Source organism: Vanessa atalanta, chromosome 13 (assembly GCF_905147765.1).
Source record: "Vanessa atalanta chromosome 13, ilVanAtal1.2, whole genome shotgun sequence".
Classification (NCBI taxonomy): domain Eukaryota; kingdom Metazoa; phylum Arthropoda; class Insecta; order Lepidoptera; family Nymphalidae; genus Vanessa; species Vanessa atalanta.
Window position 1 is genome coordinate 2,687,787 of NC_061883.1, and position 14,309 is coordinate 2,702,095.

General features: G+C 33.4%; 1 protein-coding gene across 2 annotated transcripts; it reads left to right on the forward strand.

Annotated features, from left to right (window-relative positions):
• The first annotated feature begins 9,880 nt into the window (after positions 1-9,880).
• On the forward strand, positions 9,881-14,214 carry LOC125068021 (BUB3-interacting and GLEBS motif-containing protein ZNF207). 2 transcript variants are annotated; one of them, XM_047676976.1, is made up of 9 exons: positions 9,881-10,136; positions 10,269-10,395; positions 10,601-10,727; positions 10,924-10,991; positions 11,564-11,688; positions 11,929-12,027; positions 12,169-12,436; positions 13,108-13,297; positions 13,890-14,214. In XM_047676976.1, exons 1-9 carry the CDS (start codon positions 10,096-10,098, stop codon positions 13,958-13,960), a joined length of 1,116 nt encoding a protein of 371 aa, XP_047532932.1. In that variant the 5' UTR covers positions 9,881-10,095; the 3' UTR covers positions 13,961-14,214. The 2 variants fall into 2 exon arrangements, with proteins under 2 accessions (XP_047532932.1, XP_047532933.1); XM_047676977.1 differs by having other exon boundaries at positions 9,882-10,136; positions 11,941-12,027.
• Positions 14,215-14,309: the final 95 nt, after the last annotated feature.

Below are 14,309 nucleotides of genomic sequence, written 5' to 3' on the forward strand. Positions count from 1 at the left end.
AATTGACGTGAACTATCTTTTCAAATCGATATGAGGAAGTGTCTGTCATCTTTCACAGTTCAATTTCAATGCCCTTTAAAGATATATTTACAACGTCTGTAACTGCGTAGGTCTAGTTATTCACTTACAAAGTTGTGACAACCTGCTTGTAAAAAAATTAATAAAATGATGCTTGTCATTTAATTTCAGAAGCATGCCGATTATAAAGTTTGACCATCAACGTACGGTAGGTAATGTGCAGGACATACCAGATATTATTATCCATGGATAAAAGTAAAAAGTCATTGCAAGCTAGGCTGAACTAAGTGTTTAAGAATACAAGGCAAGTCTTATAAAAAAAAATATATGTTGTAATGGAATGGATTTGCACGGTGTTTTAAATTCAATCTCAAATAAAATTATTTTAATGTATTTAGAACGTCGTTCGAACAGAACGACGACAACGAGCGTTAACTGATAAACATCTGTAAGATGGACAACAATATTACATAACAAATTTGATTCTTGTCAGGTAAAGGTAGCAAAAAAACAAAATTAAAATTGATACACATCGTATTAGGAATAGCTTTCAGACTGACGTTTTCATGACCGTGCATGGCCTATTCAAAGTTCAATACCTTATCATGAAGTGTTTGCTTAACATTTCTATGTACATAATATAATGTATATTAACTACGATTGTTGTAAAGATAACTTATCAAGCAATTCACAATTGCCTAGTAAACTATAGAAAGCAATAGAAATTAAAGAACTCGTTATCAGTGGGGTCTTAATTATATGTGATTGTTTTATTATTATTATCCTTTAGCTTCTTTAATTTACTACCTATTGTGTGGATAAAGTTTACTGTATTCTTTTGAAAAGTTAAAAGAAAAGATGTATTATATATATATATATATATATATATATATATATATATATATATATATATATATATACCTATATCGGAGGCGTGGTTACTTTAGTTGTTGATTTGGATAATTAATGAAACGAGTAGTTGGCAATAATGTTTGATGGCTGATTTACTTTTAAGAGCGGGTCACCCCGAATAACGTAAGTGTCATGGCATCGCGAGTCGTTATGTTTTGACAGGCGATTCGAATGCGATGGTTGCTTGCAAACCCATTTGCTCTTAATCGAGACGAATTATTGTAATCCTTTGATATTATTGTGGTGGTGTGGTGTGTGTATTATTGTGGTGTACGATTATTGAATCAATTAATACAGTGATTAGACGATATTAAAAACGTTTTATTTTGTGAATATCTCCACTGCACGCCCACATAGTCTTCCAAATGTCAAATCAATCCCCGAACCCAACTGTTCGGCATCCTGCTCCTCCGACATATATATATATATATGATTCTATGTTCGTTTAATTTTACCCTGTAATAAGACAAATGTAACAAGAACAAGAGCCCCCTTGAATAAAGAATGCAATATTGAATTTGGTTTGATATCCCTCAATAAAGGCAGACATTTAATTCATTAGAGTTTAATAATAACATTCCATAATAACGCCTATGGATTTAATTAAACGTGGCGTCGTAAGAAATTTTAACCATTCCTTACATCAAGTTTCATCGCCAATACCTTACCTATGCTTGTCGGTAAAATATATAAGACCAATTTTTGAAGAAATGCCGAATTTTGATATTCTCTTATCTCAATCTCGTACACAATTGTTTTGAGGATTGCCTATAACGAATTACGATACAAAGTACTAAATAATACACTATTAAAAATGCATGGAGATATACTATATCATTCACGTACCATTAAAGTACCATTGCACGAATAAATACGATTGTCCTTATTGTGTTCAAGAAAATTAAATGACTTTTTTATATTATTATTATTTCTTAACAGCGATATTGTAAAATTTAGTTTTTTTTTTTTTTATTTGACTACTCTGTTCAAAGGCCAAAGTCTTTCTTTATAGGGCTTAGTTACATAATAGAAATAGTGAAAACAAAACGTAGTTACAGTTTTTAATAAAAGAATCATTATTCGTCGAAGAAGTAATTAGTAGTGAACATAATATGATTGTGTTTTTAATCTCCTGAAATTAAAATAATACGGTACTACGCCGTCCCAGTCGTCTAGGATTGCCGTCCCATCATTAAAGATATATATAGTGCTCTTATAATTGTATTCAAGCTTCTGCTTTAATATATCTTATGCCAATCATAAAAGGAGTAGATAAATAAACAATTTTGACATTGAACTGATGCGATATCATTGGTCGAGATCTTTAATAATCTATGATATTGATCATAGATTCGCAAATAATGGCGTTTTGAATGCCCACAAAGTTGTCATCGGAACTTTGGAAATAAAATTCAAGTTAATATATTGTATATGTAGTTAAATTGAGAATGGTGTTGTTTTATAAATAAACATATATTCGTCAAGAATTGTTTGTAGTACATAATACAGAAGAGCTATAAAAAATCGCATACATTACACACACACATTAACAGCCTGTAAATTTCACACTGCTGGGCTAAGGCTTCCTCTCCTTTTGAGGAGAAGTTTTTGGAGCATATTCCACCACGCTGTTCCAATGCGGAATAGTGGAATACACATGTGGCAGAATTTCGTTGAAATTAGACACATTCAGGTTTCCTCACGATGTTTTCCTTCATCGCCGAGCACGAGATGAATTATAAACACAAATTAAGCATATGAAAATTCAGAAAATTCATCGGCTAAGATGAGTTCGGGCACGCGTTCTAACCACTGGGCCATCTCGGCTCATAATGGTCTTATTGGAAATAAAATTCAAGTTAATATAAGTAGTTAAATTGAGAATGATGCTGTATTATAAATAAAGATATATTATTGTTTACATTTATTCGTTGATCGACTAGAATGGGCTAAACGCAGTCCGGCAGAATGGCCGCTGTGACCAAAATCGGTCTGACGCCATCTTAATTTAATAATAATATAATGCTAAAATTGTACTTGCATGATATTTTCTTAACACTATTTCCGCTCTGAGAATGTTCTTCACAAATTAACATACTAGTACATGCTAGCACAAATTTCACAATGACCACGTATCACTGACAAATTCACGAAATGCAAGGAATACAAACTTCGATTACAAAATCCAAGGAATTAATAACATATGGTGATGATATTGCTTATTACTGCTTAAACTTATTCTCCTTTGTTTGCCGATTTGTAGCAAAAATATTGCAAACACAACAATAACATCCAACACATAACAGTATCTTTTGTTATGAAAATTTAGCGAAACATTAATTGTCATAAAAAGTATATGTTCTTCGAAAGAGGTTTTGTTAAAAATATACTTATCACTAAAACTCAATACATTTTATTAAAGATATAATATATATATATATATATATATATATATATATATATATATATATATATATATACACTACAGACCCCATCTTATCCCGTTGAGATGAAGTCCTAAGATAAGTCTTAAAATAAATAAAACTAAATGAGAATATTTGCAATTTACTTTATCATATTACGATTTTAGGAAAATGGATATATTAGATATGTCATAATAACATATATGTTATTATGACATACCACATGTACATAGAGTGTGGAGCTTGTCGTAAAGATATCGATGCACGTTAAATATTTTTGGATTTTCCAAGCGGCTCATCTTAACATACTATTATTTTTTATCTGAAGTGAAACAAATATTAATTCACTTATCACTTTTATAAAAAATATTGTATAAATTCAACGTGCAATAGCGAAGCCAAAGTTACATATACATAAAACAATAGTTACATATGTCACAATTAATAAAAAGAACATAGACTTAGTAACATTTATATCAATTAAAAATGTATATGACATTCACGAATTTTAACATATAAACTAATTTCAAAATATTTTATACTTAAATAATATAGGAAAAAAAAATTAATCACGTTATGAACGTTTCTTTAAAGCTGGTTTACATAATGTTGTTATTTACTTTTATATATATATATTCCCCTATAATCTATTTCAACGGCAGGAAGATTAAAGACAAATTAACAACTTAAACCATGACTATATATGCTAAATATATAAGTAAAATTTTATTGTATTAAAATATAATTTTCTTATGTAATTGGTGACAACGGGCAGGGAGCACCTGATAGAAAGTGACTACCAACGCCCATGGATACCTATATCCGGGTGACTTCCAGGTGCACCGACTGTCGAGGAATGAGTAAACTCCTTTATTGAAGGTTTCCAAGACATTCGGGAAAGCGCCGGTGAAATTTGTTTCCACAGATTGGTTGGCGATGCCGAAAATGTCTTAAAAAATCGCCAATTGTGGAACAGGCGCTTCCATTTCATATGTAAAATAGTATGAAATTTGTAGGTACTACTAGTGAAATAATTGATTAAGTATTCAGTGTTATCTTCCAAGAGGAAACTGTACTAACTAAAGAATATAATACGAAATAGCATGTTCAATTAAGAATTCATAATTACTACTATTTATTTACAAATGCTAAAGCCATTGTTTTTTAACTAGACATGTTTTGTCGTCGCAGTACTCGCGTTACTGTGTCATGATAAAATCTCAAAACAAATTGGCTTACATTAAAAATTATAAACATTCCACTCATTATTTTTACTTAACATCCTTTGTGAGAAATTAGTTGTTGCCCGCTGCTTCGCTCGCGTTTTACGGGTTGAACGTCAAGCGTTAAGTAAAAAATAAGTATTACTTCTTTATAGTTCAAGCTTGGCTGTGAAAGAGGCACAAACAGACAGACAGACAGAGTTATTTTCGCCTTTATATTATTAGTATGGATTGTTTGACTTGACATTAGCAAGTCACATGCATTTTTTAGACTATACTCGTTTTTTAATAAACTATAATAAAAAAAGAATTACAAATTTTAAATAAACATTTGAATATTAGTATAGCTAAATTATCGGACTCACTGTCATTATAAAGTATTGAAAATTTATACTTTTATATTTTTCCATTTCTAAATAAAGCCTATTTTATTTATATTGAACCTGCTATTACCTAGTTATTATGAAGCAGTCACCTACATCGAAATATAAATTCTTAAGGGCTAGATCTTACTTGAACAATATTTGTTTTGATTTGGTTAATATTTACAAGTTTTCATAAATAAATAAAAAAAATTATTCCCTTATATTTTGTTTGTAACGCTAATAAAGTACTTCATAGCATCAACACTTACAGCGCCAGCCTTTTCATATTCACAAATAGGATTTACTTTACACTACAAAAGCGAGTGCTACAAACGATAAAAGTAATCCTTAAAGACATGACAACTATGATTATGACGTGCATTAGTTGACCAATGAGAGGGCCCGATTTCAGCACGCCTCCGACTCATGAGCTTCAGGCTTGCGGTCCATGCGCGGTGCATGTCGTTCACAGACTTGTCAATTGTGATAAAATGATAAGAGATCTCGCTAAGACGAGCAAATACGCCGCTTAATCCCTCAGCCGCGCCTCCTGAAAACATTTGCATTGTTACTCTACAGATAATTTATTAATCATTATATTATTATTTAACTGTATACCTAATAAGAGTTTTTAATTAAAATAAAGGTATAAAAACACAAACACGCTTAAGACTCTAGAAAAGAGAGGACATCTATCGCTCTTTTATACGACCGACCCAGTCGAAACCCGAAGGAAAATTTTGCATAAAGATTTAAACGAGGTGACTCTTGTAACACAATGTAGAAGCAAACTTTTTGCGCAATTACGTATATTCTAAATCGTCGGAGCTGAGCTGTCCCTAACACGTAATTTCGCAAAAAGTATCACAATAAGACCAGCAGTGGGACCACCCATTTATTATTGCAGTGCCAATTACCATAAGATGGACCATTTGCCTGACCACCTGTCTAATTTAATTAATTAAAAAAACCGCTGTCCGTACGTATGTCTGTCACTTGAGAACACACAACAGAAGTTCTTAATAGTCAGATCCCAGTCACTGAGGCGGAATACGGTCACGATAGACGTTATAGAGATTACCCGACTATATAAGATAAATTACTTTCATCAACATGATTCATTTAACGAATCTAACGGATCTGATCGGATTTAGTGGTTTGTTTTGCATGTCTATTCATCTCTACCTCTGATTCTATGTTCACTTGAATACTCATTTCTTTCACGGCCTTCGCATAGTTCATCCTTCTTTTGTTTTAGGTCTTCCTGCTGCTTCACACTTGTTGCACTAAAAATAAATTACGTAATTACAAAACCCATAGCTATAATGGTTGTTATCTTGCAAATTTTGAGAAAGTTGGCAATAACTAAATAACATTATATGAATTTTCATTGACATCTTAACGTAATTATAGAAAATTGACTATTGCCCTCGTGTGGACACGCAGCCTAAGATTATTAAAATTCAAAATATGACAGTCAAGAGTGCTTGCGTCAAGTGATGAGATAGCGCGAAGATGATATTTGCGGAAAGATAATAACTTTTATCTAATCAAAAGAAAATCAATATTCACGCATTGAATTACTGAATACTTTAATATAGAGTTCGTTACATATGATACTTGGAAAATGTAAAGCTGTTGTTCTACTTATTCCTGTGTCCATCCATCCACCGTGATTTTAGGGGGCCCTGAGCTAATACTACTTAGGGACCCCAGTTAGACACACCTGAACGTAGACTTGAATTAAATTAATTGAATGGGAGTGATTAATTGCAGGATTCGCAAACCATACGATGTGTTAAATTTAATAAAATGATGGATTCTTTCGCATTATCGTCTATTTTTGACTTTGACTTGACTTGACATAGCTGGGGTCCCCTTGAATCCACGGGGCCCAAAAGGCCATACGTATATGGGTATATCCGGCTCTGTGTCCATCTACTCAGGTTGTGTAAGATGCCTGTCCCATCGAACATTTATGCTATATACCTCTTAAACAGCAGGCTAGTTTCTGTTAAGGACAGTTGTCCTTTGCAAATATAATCGCATCGTCATCATTATATGCGACGACTATAAATAGAAATTAAATGAATAAACAGGGACTAGTAAGAAATAAATGGGTCTGGCTTCTAATTCATAATATAAGTGCACCGCTGAATATTGCCATATATTTCATATCTTAATCCTCTCGTCTCATAAAAACCTCCATTATAAAAGTATTAAACGTCAGTTATAGCTCACTTAACTTAGGTAACAGTTACTTTTACCGGTAAGGGAAAATGGTTATTATATATAAATAAAAAGGATTTTAGTAACGCTTTTTAGTAAGTCTCTCTTTGCTCTCTGTCTGTCTCTGCTCTCCATCGCGTATCTTCGTTAAGTTGTATGCACTTATTATTGCAGACGTATTTAGTGGAAAGGTGGACCTCTACTAATTACATTAATTCTTCTTTGCTTCGCACGCACCATCTAAAACCATTCGATTGGTTTGTAAGATATATCCTTATATTTATTCGCTGAGAATATGGATCATATTATATAGAAGCTCGTGCCTGTGTCAATGATAAATATAAATAGATAGATAAGTACTAAATATTAATCTAAATAACATTATCGGTACCTACATGCTAATGTAGGTAGGTATTTGTATTTATCTTGAAGTATTCTTCTCAAGGACCGGCTTCGCGTTCAAGTATCACTTTGCATTGTTTATGTAAATTAGGCACAGATTTTTTTTTGTCATTAGTAATGGACAAACGCTAATTGTGTCAATAGTACGATATTATGGAGTGTAGAGGTGCATCATACCCTATCGGAGTGCGCCGTGTGGCCAGAGGCATTCCAATAGAGACTAGGGTGGTTCTCTGTACCTCGAGACCCTCCAGGAGTGCAGCCCCGGATTGGTTCCTGGAGGGTTCCTGGAAGGTTGGCCCTCCTATGTAAGACTGCAGGCTTACATAGAAGGACCAACGGTCGAGCGGCCTCATAAAGTTATATAGTTCGGAATAACTATTCAAACAACGACCTGATGGAGAAATTATGATTACGGACTAAAATAAAAATTAATTTAATATTTGAAGTTTAAATCAACCTTGTAAAGAAATTGAAAAAAATCCTCTTTTATTTGAATTAAGGATAAAAATATATTACATATTTCAACCGTTTTTGTATAACATTTAATTCTCACGTAATTGGAATAAAATTACCGCAACATGTTGCATGACACTATGCAATCATACCGATATTGTTAAAGAAAACGTGTTTAATCATCTCGAATTGACAATTAGCTAGACCGGCCATGTCGTAGGAAAATAAACCTATTGTAGTTGAAGTGAAAAATGGTGGGCAGTTGTGTAAACGAAGAAAAAATCCATTTAATGGAAATTTATAAGATAAAATATTTTCATGTCCTGAATGATATTCGTTTTAATTCGAAAATAACTAAGCCAAAGTAGGTTAAACTCATCAATGGCTTGCATTAATAATACCATAATTTTATTATTACGTATTGCGCGTGCCAAATGCTGTTAGGATTGGACCTTTTGAAACGGAGCGCCAAATTAAATCAACGCCAGACTTCTGTAAGTACAACGTATTTACAGAAAAAATTACGTACTTAAAGAAGTCACGCTACCTAGGTTATTTCTTTTTACATCATATTATTTTATTGTGTATTTGCCAGTATAATTTGAAACTAAATATTCACTAAATCAATTTAATAAAATTTTGGAACTTGAAAACAAAATGATCTTAACAGGCACTGTATTACTTTTTCCTCTCTAAACAGTTAAGATAAATCCAACATACTCAATATACATTGCCCATCCATGACAATCCACCTTACCAATTACGTCCTGACACAATGGAAGAATTAAAACCTACTCTTTTTTGTTTTCATTAATACTATCTCTACTCTAATTTCTTCCTCCGATCTTCTATAAAGGCTGATGAAAATAATCTTTAAATTGACTTTACAGCTTCCTTAGACGGTACCAGCTAGGTTTGCAACTTTGATTAATCATTTGACAAAAATATATAAATCTTACGATCCCCAATTGAATGCGAGGAAATCGCTGTTTTTGACAGTTGTAAACTTCTGTCGAGGTTCGGTGATAAATTCTAACGATAAACTAATAACAATAACTAATAAAAATAATAATAACTATTAAAGACCAAATACTAGAATTGTTAGAAATTCTTAAATATCGTTGAACCTCAAGTTATACAAACATGCTAATTAAATAAAAATAAACTCTCGTTTTCATTCTTAAGGAACTTAATTTATTAATTAAATATTTATATATAATATAAGTTAAGATATTATAATATATACTATAAGTATCGATAACCAAACATAATTGTGATTATCTTTTTTTTTTAAATATAATGCTATGTCTTTGATTATTATTTATATTTCTATATAGACTAAATAAACTGAGAATGAATTTAAAAAAATAATAGCTAATATTTGGTCGTCCACTAGTAAAATAGTATGATTTTTGGTAAGTATCAAGCTGCCACACAACTAAGATAATAATATTGGCTCGTCTCTTTTAGAATTATTTTGTAGTCACTCTAAATAGATAATATATTATATTAATCATGTAAGTGCTAAGTTTTGTTTTGTTATTGAGTTTGTTTACGGTAAGCCGATTAAAGTAAAATTATTTATATCGGAATAATTTTAATCATAAAGTAGACTTTCTTTTATTTAACTGTAAAATAAAGAAAAATGTTGTATATATTTTAGACTGTTAAATGTATATTCTTAGCTTATAACATTTAAAAAACTCAAAATCTACTCTATGGTAAGAATTTCTATAACCAATCAGATTTAATGTCAAATTCTTAAACGTATCACGATTGGTTAATGGGTAAAAATCTATTCGCTTAAAAACAATATGGCGTGGCAAAAAGTCAATTTCGTTTTGACAGTGACAGTTTGTGAGTGGAGGTCTTGAGAGTGGTGTCGATGTTGTTTCGATCTCTGCTATTATTTCTTTGGCCGCCATTTTGCATTGCTTAAACGTTTTGCGTCGCTACATATTTTTTAACTACAAAAACTTAAATAGAAATAAACTGTGATAATTAGTTAGTTAAGTGTAGTTTAGTGTTATCTATAGACTCCTTATAAGTGTAATCTTTAGTTAAACAATGGGTAGGAAAAAGAAGAAGGCATCAAAACCATGGTGCTGGTATCCTTTTTTACTTCATGAATGTATTACAAAATTATTATTCGTGAGACCTTCAGAAAATCTAACTGACCTACTTTTTTTGTTATGTATGTGGTCGTTTATTTTTGATTATTTTCTTAGCACAGTACTCAGGTATTGTAATAGGGAATTTGACGATGAGAAGATTCTGATTCAGCATCAAAAAGCAAAGCATTTTAAATGTCACATATGTCACAAGAAATTGTACACGGGACCCGGACTGTCAATACACTGCATGCAGGTACGTCCGCCCTATATTCTTGGCATACGCCCCGCCCGCCCACGCCTTCACTCTGCAGTATTTTTTAACCGTCTGCTTATAGGTTGAGATATTTTGGCACGTCTCACGCGCCATATTGCTCTTTCAATAGTACAACGTAAATATCCAACCCTATTTTTTCACAGAAATTTTACAATTTTAAATGTTATCCACATAACTGTTTCAGGTTCACAAAGAAGCCATAGATAAAGTTCCAAATTCATTACCAAATAGGTCAAATATAGAAGTAGAAATATATGGAATGGAAGGTATACCGCCTGAAGATGTGAAGGAGCATGAGAAACAAAAGACAGGTATAAAAACATTTTTATGGGCTTTGGCTGTTTTTGGATCATAAAGTATGTACAAATCATGTTTTTTTTCTTGAATTACTTATGCTTGGGACACTGTAGCCATAGATGTAAATTGATGTGTAGCATTAGTGTTCCAAAAAGGTAGGTTGTTGAAAGTGAATTCCTGTGCATATTTTACCCAAAGTCAATCCTTTAGGTGGGGGGAAAGGTTCTGACAGTGAAGATGATGAACCTGCAGCAAAGAAAAAAGCAACTCCTGCACTGGTAAGAGTTAATAATACATTCACTATTATCAACTACACAGAGTAATAAGTTAATTGGATTACAGGGTAAAGTGAAACCAGTAAGTAGCTGCATTGAGTTTATATTAATACTTATGTTTACAACTCTATTTTGTAAGGACTAACAATGAGATTTCATTGTTCGCGTTTCTTCAGAACAGTACTGAAATAGATTATTTACCCACTATATTTAGTTTATTTAGTTAAAGCAACGTCAACTTTGGTGTTAATGGAATATCAAAGAGTTCAGATAACTGTAAGTTCAATCTCCATTTGAAATTTTAGTAAATAAGTGATTCTGATGATGCTTGTATGAAACTTTTGAAAGAACAGTTTTAATTGTATAATTTCTTTTATAGAGCAAAACTGAAAAGTATTTTACAATTCAAAAAAGTTTTTAAGGTTAACAGCTTTTTGCATTTCAGTCCATCTTTTTATTATATTAGTTTACATACAATAATAATCTTTGAAAATAATGAAAAAGGTCCATAGCTCACCTTATTTTAGTTTTGTGTATTTAAGCATTTATATTTAATGTATGTTCTTTTACAACAGCTGGGTCCCGGGCCATCATCAGTGACACAAGGCATCCTGCCTACCCCCATGGGCCACGTTCCACCTGGGATGTATCACCCGCACATGCAAATGAATATGATGCCACATTTTATGCAGGCACCTAGGTAAGCTACACACCATGCATTTATATTATTGTTATTCTATCCTATTGAGTTAAAATTATTCAGTTCATAATTTATTTATTTTTTTACTTAATTAAGATTTTTATTTTTAAAGATATTTTATAACAAATATATATTGAAAGTCATAAGGACTATATGTTTGAGATTTCAATAATATCTATAAAAGTGTTTATAAATATTTCCAAACCAATTTTTTCAATTAGGCAATAATTTTAAGGTTAGTTTCTTTCACAGAATGATGATGCCTGGCATGAGACCTCTATTCCCCGCTGTGAGTGTTCCAGTTTCAACACCAAGCAAACCCACTTTCCCTGCATACAGGTAAATTAATTTTATTTATCATAGGATAAAATCAACAAAAACAATAAACTCTTGAACTTATGTGAATTAAATTACTTAAATATAAAATTATTTTTTTAAACTTTATCATTCTTGTAATTAAAATAAATTATTCAATTTCAGTAATGCAACAATAAGTGCACCTCCAACTACATCATCTGCCTCAGGGTCAGACCCTAAAGAGAATGGTGAAGTTAAACCACCAGCTGCAAACTCATGTCCTCTGGTAACAGCGACTGGTGCAGGATCAAAGATCATTCATCCTCCCGAGGATGTTTCCTTAGAAGAAATAAGAGCGCGGAATATTAAATACCGCCCTAAACCTAAACCAGAATTACAGATGACACAAACAGCACCTACTATGATCACACCCAGTACAAGTCAGGCTGAGGTATGTAAAAAATATTTTTCGTATTTACCTCTTAAAGTTATGTACGTACGTACCTTGTAGAGTTTAGACAAATTGATATAATTAGTTCATCTAGAACAGTTTGAAACCTACAAAGAAACCTATCTAATTTTGTCATTATTATTTTGGAGCACATTCATTATATTCAGAATTATTTATAATTTGTATACATGATTTAATTTCTCCATTTAGATGATCATTTAAGATTATAGGTGTCTCTGTGTGTGTTCAATGGTGTCAAAACAAATATACCTGTATTATCTTAAACTTTAATGCATACAGCAGAGATAATCTTTAAATATATATAAGGGAGATTGTGTTCAATATCTTAATAATTTAGTTATATTTAATGAAAAATATTAACTATCCTATAGTGTTGCTTACTGTTTTAGTACAAAGTCTAGAAACAAATAAAATAGTCAAGAATCGTGTACAGATTGGCTTTGCAATATTATTGTTTAGATACATTTCGCACTTCTCAACTTAATACGAATCTGTGAACGAATTAAATTAAACAGCAAATATGGTTTAGTATCTTTATTGTACATGTGAATTATCATTTTTCCTTCATTCAGTTTATTATTAGTGTCGATGGTATTGTGTGCGAATACTCAGTAGAAGAATCACTGAGTTACCACTGTGCACCTGAGCAGGTGGCGGCGCACATGTCGGCGGCGGTGGCGGCGGCGCGCCAGCAGCAGGCGGCGGCCATGCGGCGGCCCATGATGCAGCCCGTGGTGCTGCCGCAGCCCGTGCGCGTGGGCGTGCCCGTGTCCGTGCCGCCGGTCATGGGCATGCTGCCCGTCATGCCGCAGTTCAACCTCATGCGCCCGCTGCAGCCCGGTCAGTACACTCTACACTACCGTTGAGTCGCCGTCGCCGAGCCGCCGCCCCTCGCTGCTCGCTCCTCGCTACTCGTCCTGACGCGGGTGGCGCACTAGCTATACGATGACTTTGACGAGAATCGATTTTAAATAAATTAATTGATCGATGATGACGTCTTTATTGCTAGTTATTGTTTTTATTGTGTATTTTTATCCTGCACAATTTATAATTTTTTATACTTGGTTTAGTTTTTACTCTTTTATTTCGCATGTAATTGGATAACTGTGTAGATATGTAATTTAAAAATAAATGGCCTGACAATCTAAAGGATAAAATCGAAATCAGGACGACTAGCGATCACGCGTTCGACTTCGGGTACAGTATGGCAACAGTTCCATGTGACCGATTGTAATAAGCTACGGATTCCGTGCATATTTAATATAAGTAAAATGAATTGTCTGTAATAATATTGTTAGTATTTAGTCGATTCCAATCTAAAATTAAGAAATATTCCAATAAATACAATGTCAAATCGAAACCACCTAAGTTCGTATCTCTGACCGCCACCCTCCCGTAAGTAGAGTATGTCCGTAATGGTGCGGGTGCGCAGGCATGCTGCTGCCGGGCGGCGTGATGCCGGTGGGCGTGTTCCCGGGCGTGGTGATGCCGCGCTACCGGTAGCTGCAGGTAAGAGGCGGCGGCCCCCTGCGCTGCAGGCGACGCGGTCACAACGTGCGTTGTTGGACGCCGCCGCCGACTGACTTTCGTTCCGACGTGTGTGTGGCGTAGCGTGATGTGGCGAGTGCCGACGACGTGTCCGTGTATATTGATTGCCTTGAAGTTTTTTTTTCTTAAGCGTTTCCACGTGAAGTCGTGACGTTGCCTATTCTTGTAGAATTTTGACCGTTTTACTCAATAAATGCTCTCGATTTGAATGTGCGCTTTTTATTTGTTAGCCGATCGGCTAATTATGTCTACGTAATCTGCACCTTAGCGACCTAGCGCTTGCCGGTCCGTCGTCGGCCACATC

What these genes read in the sequence shown, in the direction of transcription:
- LOC125068021 (XM_047676976.1), top strand. Translation starts at nt 10,096, where the DNA reads ATGGGTAGGAAAAAGAAGAAGGCATCAAAACCATGGTGCTG. An exon ending in AAAAAGCAACTCCTGCACTG is followed by an intron (nt 10,992 to 11,563) that starts GTAAGAGTTAAT and finishes CTTTTACAACAG; the next exon opens with CTGGGTCCCGGGCCATCATC. An exon ending in CCCACTTTCCCTGCATACAG is followed by an intron (nt 12,028 to 12,168) that starts GTAAATTAATTT and finishes ATTCAATTTCAG; the next exon opens with TAATGCAACAATAAGTGCAC.